Below are 16230 nucleotides of genomic sequence, written 5' to 3' on the forward strand. Positions count from 1 at the left end.
GCATAATGCCTGCATGCGCTCACCTGTCATCAGGCTCGGTTTGTGAATCTCAGACACATTTGACCCCCAATCACACATTTCTTAAATTGTTTCTTTAAGTTACCGATCACACGATGATTCAACGCTCGTTCTGTATGTGTGCGACAGAGAAACACAGAGAAATTGCCTGGTGGCTGTGTTAATGTGCTCTGTCAAGTGCACCACTGAAGACAGTTCACACAGAGGCAGCGCTCGGATGCTGGAGAAACGTGGAACTACATCAGTGTGGGACCGAAACACAGGGAGACGGAGTTTGAGCTTGAGTTGGTAATGGTGGTGACTCAAAAATATCGGGTCTCTTCAGATTATTTGTGGCTGACAACACGACTAAGTGTGTGCACACAATGCTTCTCCGCTCTGCTGACAGAACTCCCTGTACCTGACAGCCCCCCCCCTGACTCCCCTCTTATATCTCCCCCGCCTCCGTTTCCTCGCTCCTCAGGTGTTGAGGTGTCATGCTCCGTCGCTGGCTAATTACCCATGTCGCACCGGGAGGAGATGAGGGGAGATCCCAAAGCGGAAGTAACAGCTGTCTTCGCCGCATTGCAAAGTGCCGATGAAGGGGGGGGGGGGAGCGCGACAAGTGCCAGTGTTACTGACAGAAATGATGTCTAAGCCTCCCGAGACTCCACCTCGATTACAGTAAATCCAGGAGAGATGAGAGACAGAGACTTCACCACTTCTCTTGTTCTTTTATTACCAACACTCGGCTTCTGAGTGGAATCCGTCTTTTACTTTTCACTTCACGACCCGGCTTCCTGTCAAACAGGTTCACGTCTCTCGAACCCCGAATCTCACTGCAGGCAACAGAAGGTTTGGAGAAGTCGTGAATGAATAATGCCTGTAGTCTCAGATTGTACACGATGAGTGAATAATGCAGACTGTGGAAATCAATCATTTCTCACTTTGAATCGGTCTCATCTGTCGTTCTTGAATTATTACCATCGAATAAAATGTGTGTTAGGAAATACAATTTTCAAAATGCGTCCAATGATTAAATATGGATTCGTTTTGAATGTTTCCAGCAATCATGGCACCACCGGGGCACTTTTGAATTTTACAGCTTAGAATTAGATGATGATTACCCACATTTCTTGCACCACCAGAGGTGATGTGCCGCAAGACTACAACCAGCCCTGCTCCCAGTAGATCACACACACCTGTTGTATCTGTATCAGGGTTTACAGTGGGTCATTGTGTCATAATCATTTTCCTGAGTAATATCTCATGTACTGATAAAATGTAGATGATTTACATGGACAGTTGGGCCATCCGTTGCACACAGGGCTATATGTAAATTCCCCTGCCCCTGTAGAACACTTGAAACATCCTCTTAGTTTAACTTACTACATATGAGAGGTTTACAGCGTGGTGTTTGTATCCACTTGTTTTCATGTGTACTTTGTAGTTGTACATAAGAAAATTGAGGTGGATGGAAACCAACACTTCATATATTTGTGTTATATTGTTTGCATGAAAAGTTTTAGACGAATAAAGTCCAGTTGGTTGATGGAGATTGATGTAAAAAAAAAAAATGGAATAACTGCAAATGTACCATTATTACAATGAAATAACTACAATACGTCCGTGTTGCTATAATTGGTGCATCCCTTGGTGCATATCTTGCAGCAGTGTGTGGAGAGAGAAAAGACTAATGTTTTTGTCCAGAGAGGAGAAGCTGCAGGGAAAGTGAGCTGGGATCTCACTGTGAGGAAGCAATGTGCGAGAGCAGCTGATTTGTCTAAGCAGGACAGCGAAGGGGAGACGCCAGCCAGTGTTTACTCAGTGAAGCCACCAGAGAGTCGTAGCGCTGCCAATTAGAGCCAATTATGTGATGCAAACTAACAGTCTAGCTGCTTTCACACATGCACTGAACTCTTCTGTATTTTTCTCCAGAGGAGTTGCATGTGTGAACGCGACTTTCCGAGTGTGACACTCCCGCATTCTCTGCAGACTTTACCGCCTGACCTTCTAGTTTAATGCCCTTGGAAATCCAGGGAGATCCAAGAGCGAGTGGGGCGAACGATGATGCTACTAACGCGTGAGAGAGACGCACTGTTCATGGCACCACCAGGACACTTTGACTGAGCAGCGTTTTAAATTTTACAGCTAAGAATTAGATGATGATTACCCACAGCAGTGCTCGCAGCTATGTGAGGACACGTAGTGCTTCTAGCTCAATGATAAATCCGACCTTACAAATAAAGTCAGGCCAGATGGCAGAGCTGCTCCCAGGAGATAACACGTACCTGATGTATCTTTATCAGGGTTTACAGTGGGTAACTGTGTCATAATCATTTTCCTAAATGTGATATGTCAAGGTGAGTAATAACTCATGTTTGACAAAGATGTGTAGAGAGTTTGTGGTGATTTGAGCCGACACCGGTGTCTGTGTGTTGTAAAGAAAATCATGTGATCTCCGCAGCGGAGTTAATACGTCACTTCCTGCGTCCGCCTGCTGCACCCGGCTGCTCCACATCTCGCCTGAATGAAGCGGAGGATTTTGCTGCTGTTGTGAACGCGTCTGTGCAAACTCTGGGTAAACTGCGTAGCCAATTCTCCGGATTTTACCCGTAGGTCATGTCTGAAAACAGCTTATGATTCCAGCTGTAACCGAGCTCCCAGTGCGGCTAATTTTCGTGGGGGAAGCATTAAACACATCAGCAATCCTGTCCACACAAGAACCACAGCGGCTTCTCTCACAAAGCCTGGGTGGGCAAGTGAAGAGCAGAAAATGTAAATAGATCCAAGCCTGAGGGAATCTGTGGGAGCACAACCCATAACGATCTGTCAATTTAATGGCACGTGGGAGAGGAAGAGTAAGGGATGTAGAGAAGTGTTCCCTCTCCTTAAGAATAGAGGGAAATATCAGCCTTAACAGACACTCTTAGATAAATCCCTGCTGTCTATAAACTCAAACACAGACACACACACACACACACACACACACACACACACACACACACACACACACACACACACACACACACACACACACACACACACTATAGACATTAATCTACTGGAAAGTGCAACCCCTAACCTTGGCTGATGTTTCTCTGCGAGTCAGAAACTTCTACAGTTTTCTAACATGCTCCCCAGGTAGCCAGACCACATTGATTCAATACTCCATGACACCAATTAGTGGGGTAAATAACAGCAGGGCCCGCGGAAGAATTCCTCCCGCGCCATCCTTCCCACCTCACTGGTGTCCACAGCTTGTTCTTATCAAAGCAGCTTTTCTCCACAGCTTGGAAATCTCAGATCAAAGTGCAGCTCTAACTCATCAATGCCCCTTACCTCTTTCCCTACAGCAATGGATACAGTGCTCAATAACAAGCACACATTATTATCTGCTGCAGCTCCACAGAAACCCAGCGGCAGAAAGGAATCAAATCGAGTCTTGTACACGTGAGGCCTGAGCAGGAAGATCACGGCACGAGAAAACGTCCACGCTGAGACAGCACCAACCTGCGGTGACAGTGAACAGTCTTATATTTTTAGATGGAACCATTTCCTATGTCTGACTGAAAGACACGTTGTGCATGTGTGTGTGTGCGTGTGTGTGTGTGTGTGTGTGTGTGTGTGTGTGTGTGTGTGTGTGTGTGTGTGTGTGTGTGTGTGTGTGTGTGTGTGTGTGTGTGTGTGCTGGTATATGGACTTAGATTTGTGATGAGGAGCAACAAGCACCTTATCTCAAACAGAAGGACGTGCACAGGCTGTAGAGATGCTGTCGAGCCCTCAGGTTGATACAGCACTCGGCAGGAGAGAGAGAGAGAGAGAGATGGCTTAACTGTGTGGGGCGAAAGGTGATGGGAAACAGCGTGTGGGGCAAAAGCGCTGCGATTTGCAGAGCGTCCAGAAAAAACATTTTCATTCAAAGAGAAAGATGATTCCTGCACGTATGCCCCAACATAGGCCGACCATTACCTCACGGAGCTGTGTCTTGTGCCACCAGCTTCAGAGTAATGTGAGAAAACAACAGAATCGGAGAGGAATAGGTCAAACTTACCCGTGAAGTTCCTTGAGAGAAACCGAGATCTTGAGGTCGTGCCCCAGCACGTGCAGGACTGTGAGGATGTCGGCCCATTGCACCATCTCGCCCAACGGACCCCCCTTCAGCACTTTGGGACTGAAGACGTCCCCGGACTCCTCCGTCAGGAAGCCCACATGGACGAGAATCTGAATTCAAGGGGAATAAAACAGAAGTCAAGGCAAGAGAAGAGTGGAGCACGACGCAACAACATGTTGTGTGAGTACGTTTTGTAGAGAACAAGACGTCGTCTTCATCAATCTGAGGTTTTTCTCTTCGATCTCCAGCCTGTGTGGTGAATCATTGAGATCTCGTGAGAGCAATTTTCTCAATATGCTTAGATTCCAATATTTGTCATGTATCAGTGATGTCAGATATTTAAAAATAATTAGAAACACAATCATCTGTGCATGGAGTTGAAAAGTGACCTGTTGAGGGCTAATTGATATGCAGAACGACAGGCGAGCGCTTTAATTGCTGATGGGGGAAGATAGAAGTTCTCAGCTATTAACCACATAATAAAATTACATTTTTCAACAGATGGAGGCATTTTTAGTTACTTTAGTCTTAAAAACTTTTATAGACCACAGATGTATTTATCTATTTGTGACAGTGATTGATAACTGACTAACAACAGGAACCCTACACCTGTGTAGGAGACCGATTTGCTTTAACTTACCATCTAACAAACCTTGTTTTCAGATTTCTTCGATACTGCCTTCCTAAATCAATTTATGAAAATCCTTGAGGAGACCAACAGCCCCCTCCAGGCTACAGCCTACTTTAAAACTGTTAATGGGGTTTCACGAGGTGTCAAGTCATTTTCAAATGGATGCTTTTTTAGACTTACAGTTAGAAATGTCTCAAAGGCAGTTTTTTAGTTTTCAAACTGATACCAAATGTCAAAAAACAAGATGATGGAATGTGGAGGCTTAATTCAATGTTTTGTATTTGGACATCACTTCTTTTGATGCACACAAACTAATTGACAGGGTCAAAGAACTAATTAAACATAATGATAATCATCATAAAGTAATTTTATCTAAACAGGAAGTTAGAGAGGAAGGAGAATTTAGCAGGAAACATCTGTGGCTCTTGTCTGTGACAGATCACTGATGCTTGAGGGAAAGATTTAATTTTCTGAAGCTGAAGACGGATTGGCTAAGAGTGAAGTGCACTGAGAGGAGACAGACAGGAGCAGAAAGAAAAGGTTGGCCAGAGATGTTCCATAAAACATCTGTCTTCTCTACAAATCCGTCTCTTTCTTTTGTTTCTCAACAGGACTCTGAGTGGCAGTGATGGAGGCCGAGGCCGCGGGGTCTGGTTAATGGACCAAAACCATTACTGTCAAACGCACAGTTACAATAAACACTGCCTGCTCCACCGAGGGGAGGTAGCAGGCTTCTGGGAAGAACGTAATGTTATTAACACATTTATCCAAGTGAAAACTGGCCGATGAAAGAAACTGATTTGAATAAAAAATTTGAATATGTCACATAAAGTGAACTTGTTTGCAAAATGCAAAATTAGAACAAATTGATTTCTTTGATCTCTCATGTTTCATTTTTGCAGGGTCAGAGACGAGTGACGCATCAACACAAACCTGTGAAATGTGCCAGATTGGCTTATTTCTTGTTTTTATATATATATATATCCATGTCCATATTTCTTTCTGTGCAGTCCTGGTCTTCAACACGTGTTTAATACACTCAGCACTATGTTGCTTATGTTTCTTATTATGTGTCTGGAAAGCAGCTTCTGTTAGATGAATCACACATCTCATCAAGTTATAGGATTTTAAATCCGAAGATAATCAGATATATTGTTACATTATGTTTTTCAGATCATCCGATTCTTGTGAGCACGATCGCCTGGATTTGGTACAAATGCTCAGATGAACAGGTTGGATTTTGTTGTTTGAAGCTCAAGTTCACACAAAAACATGTTTTTGCTCTTGTGATTTAATTAAGTCTGACACAAAGGTCACTGTGACTTCACAAAACCCTTTTTGCCTCGACACCTTGAGAGAATCAAGGTTCAAGTTTGGCACAAATGTTCACATCATGGAACATGGACCAAACAAAGAGTCAAAGACACATTCAATATTTTCCTTAGAGAGTTTCTGCCATGTAAGGTATCTCTTATCACAACGATGTTTGTCCAAGTGCTTATTTTTCCAGTAGGTTTGGTTATAATTTGTTATTTCCAGTGCTACCAACGGGGTAAAACGTCACGATTAACAGTTTAGACTGAGTCACGATGGCAGCGTTTGTATCTGGGATCTTTTGGCTTCATTTCTGGATAGTGGGAGGAAGTGGAGACATCTTTATATAAATGTGTTCAGGACCGATGATCATGACTTTTGTCTGCGTATGGCAAATAGAAAACCAGAATTATAATGTCTCCCCTCCATACATACATGGATCTCAAATACTTACTAACTAAATCCTACACTCACTTAACCACACATGCATTCGACAGTCGGACAGCCGGCCCTCTAGGAACGAACATCTAAGATTAGTTCCACTTCTGGCTCAACTGCACGTTCCCCTTTGAATTACACGACAGCTACACTTACACTTGACCTGGATATTTTCAGTGTTTCTGTAACGCTCCATGAAATGTGATCCAGGCGATAAAAGTGATTCTGCAGTCACCTATTTTCTACCATATTCAAATGTCTGTGGATTTGAAAGTGAATTTAATAACTGGCCGACACTGACTGAGTTATTACCTCTGTGGTGTGGGCCCAAGCTTAAAGCAAAGAGGCCTGCTGGCATCTCACAGGCAGCCACAGATGACGGTTCCAACAATTCACTGTTTCATTAACACATGAAAACAGCCACGAAAATAACTCTGCAATCCAAGGATGAAAAGAGAAGCAGCTTGGAACACTGAGCTGGCGCAGTGATGTGGGTGTTCTGCTCAGTTACGTTTTATAACATGAAAGAAAATGGTGCTTTGGTGTGCATTTTCTGAATATACAGTCCAAATATCAAGGATAAAAACATGATTTTGTTGTTTTGTGTTAAAGTTAAAGTATCTTGCACGGGGAGGAAACCAGTGTTTGCTGCCATTTCATCAGGCGTCTGATCCAGCAGGGAGTTGTTAGATATCCCTGTAAATGTCAGGAGAGCGAGTGCACTGGAGCCAATCAGGACCTGCAATCACTCTCCATCATTTTCTACTTATTTCTTCAACTGCACAAACTGTGATCCTGCACTGATTCACAAAGAGGAGCCAAAGATTAAAGAGGAAAATGTTGGTCTGGCCTGGATCAGTTGTTTCAGTCTTACAGTAAATGTTGGGATTTAAAGTCTGTGGTGGAAACTGTGTGATCCACAAACCTCCTGCGCCAAGATTCTACAGACTAAACAGACGGATTTTCATCAAATGAAGGGCTGAAGAATATGTTTCCAGTGTTGTGGGGAAAGAAAAAGACAAGAAAACAAAATCTCTTGAAACAGAGAGAAGCCTTTTCACTGGTTAGTGCCTCTGCTGCCTGTCACCACCACACTTTGAAAAGATGAAACCAAACAGATTGTCATCCCGCACTTTCATCCTCCGCTGTGTGCAGATGTAACTCTGGGTGTGAAGATGCCTCATATTCACCCTTTTCTGCTCCCTCCAGAGATTGCGAAGCTTGTCGTCCAAGCGGCGTGCAGCAGAAGCCCACTGCGCCGCCAGCATGCGGATGCGTCTCTTCATGAAGCTCAGCGATTCCTTCCCGGTGCCCAGCTGCTCCAGCAGAGTCCCGATGTCGGACTGGAAAACCGCCTGGTGGACGGGAGCAAGACAAATTACTGGAAAGTATCAAGAGGGCAGAAAAAGAGATTTTCCGATCTGATTTCATAACCTCAGCCGAGGACGTGAGGTTTTTTCTTCTGTGTTTATTATTTGGTGTGGATCCTTTTATTTCTCAGAGAATAATTCATGGATCTCGATGAAAAGAATCATGTTTAGGAGGCTGATATTTATGAGTGTGTGCAATTTGATGCAGATCCAAATAAAACCCAGATCTAGTGGATTTAAATGTTCTTTCACGAGGGGACTGTTGGGCCTTGATGGAGGTTTGTGCTCTATTGAGTGTTCTGCAGAACTTTTCGCACCAGAAACTATAATAACAGGCAATATCCATACCTTGACCTGAAGCAGAAGGGTGCAGGACACTAGAAAAATATACGTTGTAAGGCTTTTTTCTGCAAGTGGAGCTATTTTCATTTGAGACGGTGGAGCGTGTGCTGTCCTGTCTCGTTATCCGCTGGTGCCTTGGGCGAGGCCTCTCTACCAGGCTGCCTGAGGGATTCCTGGATCATCCTCATAAATAGTCTGCTCTCATTCTACATCTCCTCCTCTGTCCACTATGATCACAGCATCACACTCCAATACCAGCATGTGAGTGTCAATCAATGGAGTGAGTGCATGGGAAAAGCCCAGAAAGACTTAAACATATACAGAAGAGACGCACGGAAAAAACACAACCGTCTCTCTCGGACACACATCTGCGGTGCAAAGATTCTCTCCCAGACGATCAATATGCAGCGCTGCACTGTAGTCGCACAATGTGGGTGAAATATTGCTCTCCAAAGCAACTTGTGTATGGCACAGCACAAAATGCAGCGTGCCCAGGGGAAGCCTCCGGATTAGTATCATTGAATACAAGCTGGCAATTAGAGCCCGACGGTGGAGCTGCAGAACAAATTTGCATCAGGGCCTGTTGTGCCGGCTGTATTACTCTGAGGAGAGGAGCAGGGGAGGGGGAGGGAGGAGGCAAACGGCGGGTGAGACCTTGAGGAGTGATTATAAGCACAATGCAGTGTGAGTTAATGCTGAGAATCAAAAAGATTAAATGTGGAAAACAGCGATGAAGACTGGGAGTGACAGCGAACACCCAGTGAGAGATGAGGTAGAGTGGGATGTTCAGTTGCTGCCAGAAGCGAGTGATGAAGAGAACATGACAGTGAATCTTGTGTACTTAGATAATAGTTTCAAAACACTGTGTTAGCAGTGTTAGGCAAAAAAACCAAACAGCTTTATTCACACATTTTCATCCAAAATTTGGTCACGTCGTATTTTCACTGCTTAGAGCTGGACATGAGTCATCAGCCTGTTTTATCTGCCTGCAAAGATTTTGACTTAAACATATCATAGTATAATCTAGTATCATATTATAATATTCTGTCTGCAGTGAAAGGTGTATATTATGTACGTATGTGTATTTATTGTATCAAATTTTTATTCTATTCTATTTTGTACATCCACTTGCTGTCTTCTCTATCTGGTTTTGACCATCTACTGCTTTAACAAGTGAATTTCCCCAGTGTGGGATCAAAAACCTTTATTTAATCTTATCTTATCTCATCTTATCTTATCTTATCTCATCTCATCAAGAGAATAGTGCAGCTGGATAATGTCTCTGCAGTGATTTCTCTGCGGTCTAAATTGAAGTGTTGCGTTACCTGTCTCTTGGGCAGAGGCTTCAGGGTCGGCGTGGCGGTCTGGTTCCTCCAGGCCAGCGGGGGGCAGAACCACTCGACTTCACTCAGGTAGATGAGGAAGGAGCAGTCGGAGCCGTCCACACCGTAGAAGGCGTAACAGGGATCCGAGGTCCAACGAGAGCGCATCCACTGGAAAGACCCAAACTGTTATCTCTCAAGAATGTAACTTAAGTTGTGGTTCACATATTGCCCCCGTGTTCTTTATTTTAGATCAATCTAAACAAGATCGTGCAACAATCTCCTGCACCCAGTTCAGGCCCTGAGTTTTCCAGTCTGGACCCATCTGCCCATTTGTTAGTAACTACAGAACCATCTGTAACATCGTGAACCTTCTGAAACAGTCTTTTACCCGCTGTTAGTTGACAACCTGGCCATGGACACACACACAAATTCTCCATCAGCAGCACATAAGGTGGAACAGTCACTGATTTGCACATAATACATGTGCAGTGTACATGGGACTGACGAGCATATTAACGGAGGCCTGCGTCATCCATAAACATGTTTGTGATAATAATAGCCTGTGCTGCATGTGTGTATTTTTACTCTCTACACACAGACCTTTTAGTTACTGCTCTTGAATATCGTACAGAAGGTGCATGTTTTTCTCACCTTTTGTCGTGATATCTTGAGTTCCCTCATTTCCAGGCAATTATCGAAAGAAACACACTTTACCTTATACTTATACTGCACACACGGTAATTTTCTGCTGCTATTTCTAACAATGCGTTAAGGCTGTAATTCACACAATATATCTGTAGAATGTGTGATTATAAAACTATATTTCATCTTATTTCCTTCCTCTTTGCTGTCACTTGTATGCGTACATGTTTTGCTCCATTAAACCAGTTCTCCCAGAGAGCTTTTAAACATCCTCTTATCTTATTATACGAAATGTATGTCGCACCAAGGTGAGTGATCAACAGAGGACATGGGGATGTTTGTTGTTGTTGTGTGTGTGAGATTGTTTGTGCCAAAGTGAGATATGAAGACTTACATCCATCTTGCTGACACAGTCTGGATAACGAGGATCTTTAGGAGTCTCACATTGTCCTAATGTCCCGTCCCTCACTGGAGAAAATACAAATGCAGGGTATTTATCAAAGGCATAAACACACATAGACACACAGACACACACACACAAAATACCACATATGTCAGCCTCTGGCAAAAATCAGCAAAATACGATGCAGACTTTTTTCAAAGACACAATAGTCAAACAAAGGAGGAAGGTGAAAAAACATCCTGTGCTGTATTTCGTTTTAATGTGAGGTGTAATTCTGCAACACAAAACCAACCCGATAAAATTGATAGATGTAAATTACAGATAAACTGTATTAGCATTTAAATGGTGATTAATACAAACTAAATGGTTAATATTGATTGATTGATTAAAAATTAATGCCCCTTAAAATGTGTCCACTCTGCCATCCCCCCATGAGCAAGAATTGGACGTGCAGATAGAGAATTTGTGTGTGCAGGTGAACATCCTGTCGTTAACGCTGCTGAATATATCATGAAATCCATAGTTGAAATCGCATCGAAAAGAACAGGAGGACGGCGCCCTCCCTCCCTCTTCCACACAAGTGGCCGTTAAAACATCCATAAAGATGGTACCGTATTTGGCAGGTATTCAGCATTAACTCACTAAAGACTGCTTTCGCTTTGCAATATTCACACAACAAGCATTCAGCTACTGCAGGGGAGTCGACCCCCACTCCTGACCGATCAGCGCCAAAAGTCCACATTAAGTTTGGGTGGAAATCTGTTGCGTTTGTATTCAGGTGGTTCGACCGTCCCCCCTGGTGAAAATGAATATATCTCTATATGCCTATATTAATATAGGCTCCTTCCTTTGGGATGAACAGGGACGATATGGCGAGTGAGGCTAAGAGGCTCTTATAAAACCTCGGGCTCCCCTGCTGAATGGCCGAGCCTCTGATCCAACCCGCAGGCTGGATTTACCATAGATAGATTGCATAAGTGTGATTCATAAAAAATCATAATCTTCTCCCCTCTTCCCATCTCCCTCTGCAGCTCAGCTGACTCTCTCCCCCTCCCTCCTCCCTCCTCCCTCCTCCTCCCTTCATTTCTCCCCCTTGAAGCTCAGAGCGGCCGAGCCTAATTAAAGGAGCAGTTGCAGCGTCTCCGCCTGCATCCTGCCAAGCGTCGAGGAGCACGCTCGCAGACAAATAATTGCCATCCATTCTGTCTGATTAGCATGATAACGGCGGACCTCTCGCAGTGAGAAGTGCCACCGCCTGCCGCTGTCAAAACTTAGCCGAGGTTCGGAGCGGGGGCCGCGTTCAAATGATATCAGACATTATGACAACAGACAAATTATCTCACACACTTTAATGAGACTGTGAGCTGAACTGTTTTCAGTCATAAAGTGCAATGTAGTGGATACAAGAGGGGAATTGAATTGTAAATTAAATTGTGCTGTCCGAAATTCTGCTCCGCGCCCGATAAAGAAATTGAGAATGAAGGCTAATAAAAAGAAAGCCGACAGACTTGGATCCCATTAACGAGGCGGTAATTCATCACAGTGATTTAAACATCCTGCTGTCACGTGGTTATGATATGTGGTGGAGATGGAGCATTGTGTGTGTGTGTGTCTGTGTGTGTGTGTGTGTCTGTGTGTGTGCGGTGCATAAGAGCTCTTTCCTCCCTGAGACACAACAGTGACTTGGTATTTGGATGGGTAATGTGCCGTGAATAACGTCTGTCATGTTCTATACGATCAACCAGCAAGTTGCATGTTACACACAGATTGTGCAGTCAAGCGTCAGACTGGATCCAGGCTCGACAGTTGTGGGGTAAAGTGGGAAAGTGTTTTCGGGATTGGAGGGATTGGAAATGGACAGAGAGGATTCATCTGAGGGGCTGCAGCTGTATTTAGTATTCTAGTATTCTCCAGGTGTGTGACAGGGCAGTGGGAAGAAGGTGTGTGTGTGTGTGTGTGCGTGCGTGCGTGCGTGCGTGCGTGCGTGCGTGCGTGCGTGTGTGTGTGTGTGTGTGTGTGTGTGCGTGCATGTGTGTCGTACCTCTGTTGCTGGCCATACTGCGCTGCAGGATCTTCTCCACCCTCACTGCCATGTCAGACATGTTCTGGGCTATGGCTTGGATGCGCTCCACAAGCCCTATAGGCTGAATCCTGATCACACACATAAGGAGACGCACACAGAGAGAGACACACACACACAGACACACACAGACACACAGGAAGTGAAAATCTAAAAATATTCCTGCAACAACCATCTTGTAGTTGACCTGAATTCTCTATAAACTGCAATCAGGCGTCTTCAAAAGAAAGAGGACAGTATATTTCTTCTACAACTTTCTTCCATCGCCCAACAGCCGTTTGCTTTGTTTTCCCACCGTTTACAAAGTGGTGGAAGAAATGCTAATTGTCCAGAACTTGAAGCGTGAAATGGGAAAAGCTTTTAAACAGTGACATATAATTTATTTGTTGAGATGGAAAAGTGAGTCAGCATATTAAAGCCGGTCCTTGGGGGAGAAATAAGAACTGAAGTCAATTAAATTGTAAGCAAATGTGTTTCGCTGCACTTGACCTCTGTAAGCTGTTGGCAAAACAATGGAAGGAAGGAAGCAATATTTACACTGGAGAGAGAGAGAGAGAGAGAGAGAGAGAGAGAGAGAGAGAGAGGGATGAAACTCGGAGAGGAACAAAGGAAAGAGGATACGTGATAATGCAGGGTAACAGTGCCGAGAGACTGTGGAACGCTCCGGCACGACAAACAGAGAAACAGCAAATGATCCGAAGCTTTGTTCAGTCCGGGATCCCAGCGCTGGTAAAAGTTTCATTTCACTCTGGAGCCTGTTTATCAAAACACTTTTCCGGGACGTGCAGCTGTGCAGTGTCACCAGAAACAAACCCGTGACACATTAACCGCTCTGCAAGGTGAAAAAAGAGCCATCTCAACAATCTGTGATCTTTCTGATGATCTAACAATGATCCGTCAAAGTAAAGAGAGAGAAGTTTTCCAAGCTGCAGCACCTTAGGAAAAGCACCGCGACTGCCTACATTAATGCTAAATGGATTTATGCAATAAATTATAGAATATTCCTGTAAAAAAAAAAGAAAAAACACGTCTCCCTGCTGGAATCCCGAAGAAAGAAAGTCTGTATAAAAAGTCAGGTTGACCTGAATTGACAAAAATCCACTGTGTGAGTAGTGGAGTGAAGTTAGTGCAACTCTTTATGGAACTAGTAGAGACACAAATACTGAACTAGTGATTATTTTCATTATTTTTTTAATATTGATATGGTATGGAACCATGAGTCGGAAATAAAGCTAAACTAAACTTAACATTAAGCGTTTGTGGTGATTGTCCATTGATACATTACTATTTATAATGTCATCAAAATGCAATCTTTTATCCATCTCGTGCCATTATTTGATGCCTCGACCACCACTGGACGTGACAATATTATCAATAAATCAGGACATGATAGAATATTCACGTCGTTTTAATAGGACTAAATTGCTGTGTGTACAGGAGCAGATAATTGTGCACGTGTCCTTGTCCTTGTAGATGAATACACTCAATTAAAGTTTGCCTCGTCCATAACGAAGAAGCAGGGTCTTCCCTCATCTCCACAGCGAGCGTGTCCCAACCGCTGAAATATTGATGGAGGTAAAGAAATACATGTTTTCTGTGTAAGCTTTGCCTTGGGTCATTAATAAAAACTATATTCTTCACCATCAAGGCCTCATTACAGAAGAAAGTATAACTTTAATGAGCTGTTGAATTTCATATTCGACATCTTTAAAAAACAATCAATAAAAAAAAAACCTCATCAGTAAGTGATGTGCAGTGTATACGAACATATTTCACCACATACAGTAAGTTGACCTACAGGAGTGAATTGGTGTTTTCCTGATAACCTGTGAGGTTGTGCAACACTGATCTAATCTTTGTTAGCATTTTATTATTTTATCTTTGTTTACCCGCTCTCGGTGTTTCCTCGTTGTGAATGTATGAGATGTAACGATAGCGATTCCTCAGTTATTGTTTTTGCTCCGTGTGCGGATGAGGGCGGACGGCTGGTTCGGAGCGTAGAGCTTTTATCGCTTTTATTCTATGAAGCGTTTTGTGTTGCTTCGTATGAAAAGCGCTGTACAAACAAAGTCTGATCGGTTTATAGATGATTGATTTTCATTGTGGACGTGCACGCTCCATATGACAACTAATGTTTTATGTGGAAACACATTAAGATGCTGGAGCTTGGCAGAGTCATTAAGGGAAACCACTTTTATCAAAAATATTTCAATAATTTTTTAATATCACTGAAAATATCTTTTATTTCCTTCTATAAAAGAGAAATTCAATTATCAAGGACACACTGAGGCAAAAAAATAAATGCTCCCCTCAAATTTATGTTTTTCTGTCATTGTAAAAATTCGTCTCAAATCTGACATTCAACAACAAATGTAAAAAATGTCAAATTTAACCCCAAAGTTTCCCCACATCCCTGGTTGACTTTAAAGTCGTGTGCCGACAATGTTATAATCAAACCATTATGAATCAACGGAAGTGCTGCCTTGGCCTGTTTCTACATGAAAACAAACAGGGAAATGACTTATTTTAATGAGCTCTCTTTTCATGTAGCAGCGTTATTGGAATTTATATTGCTCGTTAAACTGCTCTGAATATGTAAACCGGGGGAAACTCACGAAAAACTAATGGAACGGTGGTTCTAGGCCAGATGCAGATCGAGCAGTAAAAAGTCTGAATGTATTTCTGTGTGTTTCTCAGGGGAAAAGCAATCTCACTGTTATATGTTGCGTAACTAAACATATTCCTAAACTGCAATTTCATTTTGTTTCAGTGCAGAACCCAGAAAGTGGGGAAGTGGGAAGTAGCCAAAACATTTCACTCTCCCCTGTAGACCAAGCAGGTCAGAGTAAATTAATTGCCAATTACACTGGGATACAAGTACAAACACAGATTATTAGACGGTGACACAACAGACAGACGGTTGTGGTCCCACGTGGATTCATCCCATATGCTAAATGCTACATGCTAGACAAGGTAATTACTTCTTTAACATTACCCCACGTGGACAAAGTTTCTCTCCTGCCTGGCGATCACACACTAATCTTTGGGGTCAACCCCTGACCCTGAGCCGTGCAGCGCTTTTTAATTACCTGAGCGAGTTTAAACGAAGCCGAGAAGTGTTGGTTTAAAAACTATTTGGCCTTTTCTCTCTGTTAACATTTCCAGTTTCAGTCCCTGAGAGGCCAATTAAATGATTGTTAGAACTATATGACTGAGAGCATATCCAAAGGGCACTTTCCAGAGAAAATTAAATTATGCGAGTGTAATATCAAATAGCAGATAGAAAATATTTTTTACGTGGAGCTTTGGCCACAGTACAATACATATTAGCCCCAGGCTTGTTGTGAAAGGCAGAACTCGGGCGACACCGCATCTCTTCTGTCATTGTTCATTATTTGCGGTCATATTGCTCTTATTTCTTATTGCAAAACCTCTCGATGTATCATGAGAGGTGATTATGTTCTGTGTGCAGACTCTATTGAAGAGAGGTTTCCTGGCTGTGAGGACGAGGGAGGGAAACAGGCAGCAAAGGCAGAAGTGGCAAGTGGGGGGGGGGGGGGGGGGGGGGGGGGGG

At 43.3% G+C, this 16230-nt stretch overlaps 1 protein-coding gene across 2 annotated transcripts in view; it reads right to left on the reverse strand.

Annotated features, from left to right (window-relative positions):
• Positions 1-16230, reverse strand: part of LOC117766728 (alpha-1,6-mannosylglycoprotein 6-beta-N-acetylglucosaminyltransferase B) — a 63533-nt gene that overhangs the window by 32919 nt on the left and 14384 nt on the right. For both annotated transcript variants that reach the window (XM_034594047.1, XM_034594049.1), the window contains exons 4-8: positions 12618-12727; positions 10568-10641; positions 9532-9699; positions 7685-7849; positions 4052-4221 (exon numbers count right to left, since the gene is read on the reverse strand). In XM_034594047.1, the coding sequence (XP_034449938.1) occupies positions 4052-4221; positions 7685-7849; positions 9532-9699; positions 10568-10641; positions 12618-12727 (687 nt within the window). The remainder of the gene's footprint in view (positions 1-4051; positions 4222-7684; positions 7850-9531; positions 9700-10567; positions 10642-12617; positions 12728-16230) is intronic.

Source organism: Hippoglossus hippoglossus, chromosome 8, assembly GCF_009819705.1.
Source record: "Hippoglossus hippoglossus isolate fHipHip1 chromosome 8, fHipHip1.pri, whole genome shotgun sequence".
In the NCBI taxonomy this organism is placed as follows: domain Eukaryota; kingdom Metazoa; phylum Chordata; class Actinopteri; order Pleuronectiformes; family Pleuronectidae; genus Hippoglossus; species Hippoglossus hippoglossus.